This window comes from Lactuca serriola, chromosome 5 (genome assembly GCF_051521515.1).
Source record: "Lactuca serriola cultivar US96UC23 chromosome 5, Lser_US96UC23_V15, whole genome shotgun sequence".
Taxonomy (NCBI): Eukaryota; Viridiplantae; Streptophyta; class Magnoliopsida; order Asterales; family Asteraceae; genus Lactuca; species Lactuca serriola.
Window position 1 is genome coordinate 146,942,531 of NC_136412.1, and position 3,587 is coordinate 146,946,117.

General features: G+C 33.8%; 1 protein-coding gene across 2 annotated transcripts; it reads right to left on the reverse strand.

Annotated features, from left to right (window-relative positions):
* Positions 1-252: 252 nt before the first annotated feature.
* LOC145053070 (uncharacterized) lies at positions 253-3,314 on the reverse strand. Of its 2 annotated transcripts, none has more exons than XM_079001041.1 (7): positions 3,172-3,314; positions 2,947-3,076; positions 2,643-2,800; positions 2,466-2,538; positions 1,782-1,973; positions 1,355-1,448; positions 253-1,105 (listed from the first exon to the last, which is right to left on the reverse strand). In XM_079001041.1, exons 2-7 carry the CDS (start codon positions 3,070-3,072, stop codon positions 456-458), a joined length of 1,293 nt encoding a protein of 430 aa, XP_078857167.1. In that variant the 5' UTR covers positions 3,073-3,076; positions 3,172-3,314; the 3' UTR covers positions 253-455. The 2 variants fall into 2 exon arrangements, with proteins under 2 accessions (XP_078857167.1, XP_078857168.1); XM_079001042.1 differs by having other exon boundaries at positions 2,947-3,050; positions 3,172-3,252.
* Positions 3,315-3,587: the final 273 nt, after the last annotated feature.

The following is a 3,587-nucleotide window of genomic DNA, read 5'->3' on the forward strand; positions in this document are numbered from 1 at the left end:
GTAATTGACTTATCAAGATAATAAACTTTTCGTTTTGTTAACATTTAGATAATTTTTTTTTACACATTTAACCATTTAAATTTTAATTTGTTTATATATTACTATTGTCATCTGTGACAAAAGAAATATGTGAACACATAACAAATTAAATGATCAAAAATGTATAAAATAAAAAAAGAAAAAAAAAACTACCTAAATGCAAATAAAAATTATTACCATGATAAGATATTCCTTCGTCAACTACATTTCCAATTTGTAACATAAAGTAACAATTCTCTTATTTAATAAAATGTTTATCATGCGTCACAAGCACATATCGTTGATACACAAATGCGTGAAGGGAAGATCGCTTTACAAGACAAATGTATGAATCCTTAAACATGCATAATAAAAGTTACCTCTAATATAATATCATCGGAATATATATCCATGAACATGTATCAATGAATCCCCGTTTAATTGATTACCGGTTTCTCATGAAACTGCCTAGATCCCGCATAATCTTCAGGTACGGGAAGATCAAGTTCCGAGCAAACAAACCGGACTACCTCCGCGGTGGTGAAAGCCATGAAAGACATCTTGTTTACAGTCACAGAAATAGAAAACCGATTGTTTATGTCAGCGTATCCTGTCGAACCACCTAAACCCGCATGACCAAACCCGATCATCAAACCCTCGGTTGATTTAATCCTCTTAAACCCAAGCCCAAATTTCCCATCCGGTAAGGCTAAATCCTTATAATCTCCGGTTCCCAAAAACGCGTCATGAATTTTCGATTTAGGGTTGTTAAAGATTTTAGTCACGGAGGTTGTATGGCTGTTGGTGGTTGAGGAATGGGGTGAAGGGATGGTGCCACCGTCCACAAGGGCGGCATAGTAGCGGGCCAAAGCACGAGCCGAGCAGTTTCCATTGGCAGCAGGTACTATGGCACGGCGGCCATCAACTATGTTGCATAAGTTAACAAGGGCAGGAAGCACCGCCGGCACGAGGGAGGATGGCATGGCGGCGTAAGGTTGTTTATCCACCGGGGGTGCGGCGGTTGGAGGAGGAGGGCTACTAAATTCACTTGTATCGATCGAAGAAGTTGCCAGACGCGATTCCACATCTGGATTGCACATAAAAATGAAGGTTTCTTATCAACTACCAAACAAATTCAAGGGGATAATACACATAAAAGCACTTATTAAAAAGTATAACCGAGTAACCTGGAAAATGAGTTTCTCTTAGAATGGACAAAAAAATAATAATTAATAATAATGGTTTAATCATTATATACAATAGTTAAGTGGTTAAAGTGGAAAAATGGTGTAATTAAATACTAATTTAATTAATGGGTTGTGAAGGTCAATCTCACTTGGAGGAATCCCTATAAAAAGCTCTCCCTCCAGATTAAGTGGGCCTACAAAAGCTTCCTCCAGAACATCCTTAAACTTCTTCCCCGATGCATGCTGCACATTCAAGAACATATGCATCAATGAAAATAAAGAAATATATGAAAATAAGTAACCATTCCCTTTATAAAGTCAACCAAATAAGTCAACAAAGAGGCACACAGACCCGTACGAACAGACGATGTATCCAAAAAGGAGGCAACAGTTAGATTGTGTTTAGCATGCATTGGATTGAGATTATAACTAATTTCAATTGTTTTTTGAAAAAATTGGAAAAAGTGTTTCATTTTCATTAAAAATAGCAATACAAAGCTTTTTCACAGTCCTATCCAATTATCCAAAGTATTTGGAGAGAGAAAAATAGAAGATGCATGTAATAATGATATATACCTCAATTATCCCACCACATAGCCAGCCATATGATAAATAATGATAGAACTGTTCACGACCAGGCTCAGTCTCGGGTGTGGCCATCGCAATGCGTTTTACACACTCATCCCAATCACAAAATGACACGTGGTCTTCAGTAATGCCAGCAAGAGCATTGTGTAGGCCAGATGTATGATCAAGTACGTGATGAACCTGAGGAAGAAAGAAAAAGTGATGTCGTCCTTGTAGTCGGATGTATAATTACAAAGTTTTAGAGAAAATGTAGAATGAAACTATGTGAGATATAAATGAGGTACTTGTGACATGGTTGACATAAAACCACGTAAAGCCTATACCTTAAGACATCCACAATCAATAAAGTTTAAACTTTAAATGATTGCTAAACTTTTTTTTCATACAACTTTGATCCTTTTTGACCAACATATCAAAAAATAAAATTATATATTTGTTTAACATTTTATATTCATAAAGTTTCATTTTTCTAATTAAATAATTCAGGAACCATATATTAGTTGCCAATATGACATTCTAATATGATTGAGGTTAGTCATTGAATGTCAATTAGGTGTTCCACCAAATTAATTCAACAATTACATTAAACTATGCAATATATATGGACGCTCTTAAACTAATTTTAAGTTTTATGTTTGAAGATATAGGATTAAGGTTAAACAATTTGCGCACCTTTATCTTATCTTTTCCATTTACACCAAACTCAGGCCAAAAGTTTGCTATATTTTCGTCAAGTTTCAATATCCTAAAATGAAAGTACATATTACTTTTATTTCCTTCCATTCCATAATGAGATACCACGTATAGCTCCCCTTATGGGTTTTAAAAATATCAAATTGACGAAAATACCCCTTATCAGCCAGCCAATGTATCATTCCTGCGGTGACGCCCTTAGTTGCAGAGAAAACAGGAAATAAGGTATCGAGCTGAACTGGACGAGGATCATCTTTTCCCATTACTCCAGCTGCAGTATCAATGATCACTTTCCCATCTTTGTATGCACAAACCTAAGAAACATAAGAATCAAAGTTTGTGTAAAATACAATCACAAAACGTATATGGAGAGCTTTAATTAATGTCTATTATTGCACGGATGAAAGATTGAAAGTCTGTCTTTATACTAAACCAATTATATTGGAGAAGAGGTATGCACCTGGATTCCAAGTATTCTATCAGAATTCGCTAATTCAACCAAGAAGCCCCGAAGCTTGGCCTCTAAATCAGAATGGATTGGAGTTTCACATAACCATTTTGTATCTGTGGATGTTCCGTTAGTCATGTTTCTGAAACAAAAATAGGTAGTAAACTAAGGTATATGACTATATGAGAAAGTGTGATTAAAGGATTAATACCCAATGGGAACAGAACAAAATCATACCTTTAGAGAACAGGTTCAGGAAAAGGACTGATGCTATTTAGATAGCTTATGATATAGCTGATCGAGGATATAAAGTCCGAAACGATATGAAATACTTATAAAGAATCTTTCCAACAAAGTTGGGAAACAAAAAAAAAAAAAAAAATTAACTTTGGGATTAAAACGTTGAACTTCTTTCTTGTAAGTTTCATATTTTTTTGTAGGACTTTTGGATATTTTGCTTTTTGCTCTATGCCAAATATTTAATGCTTTTCTAAAACGGTTATTGCACAACTTATAGTTTTCATTCTATTTTATACTTTATATAATTATAATTATTACTATATTTTATATATATAACATAAAGATTTGACATAATAAAACTAAATAAGAAATATATATATATATATATATATATATATATATATATATATATA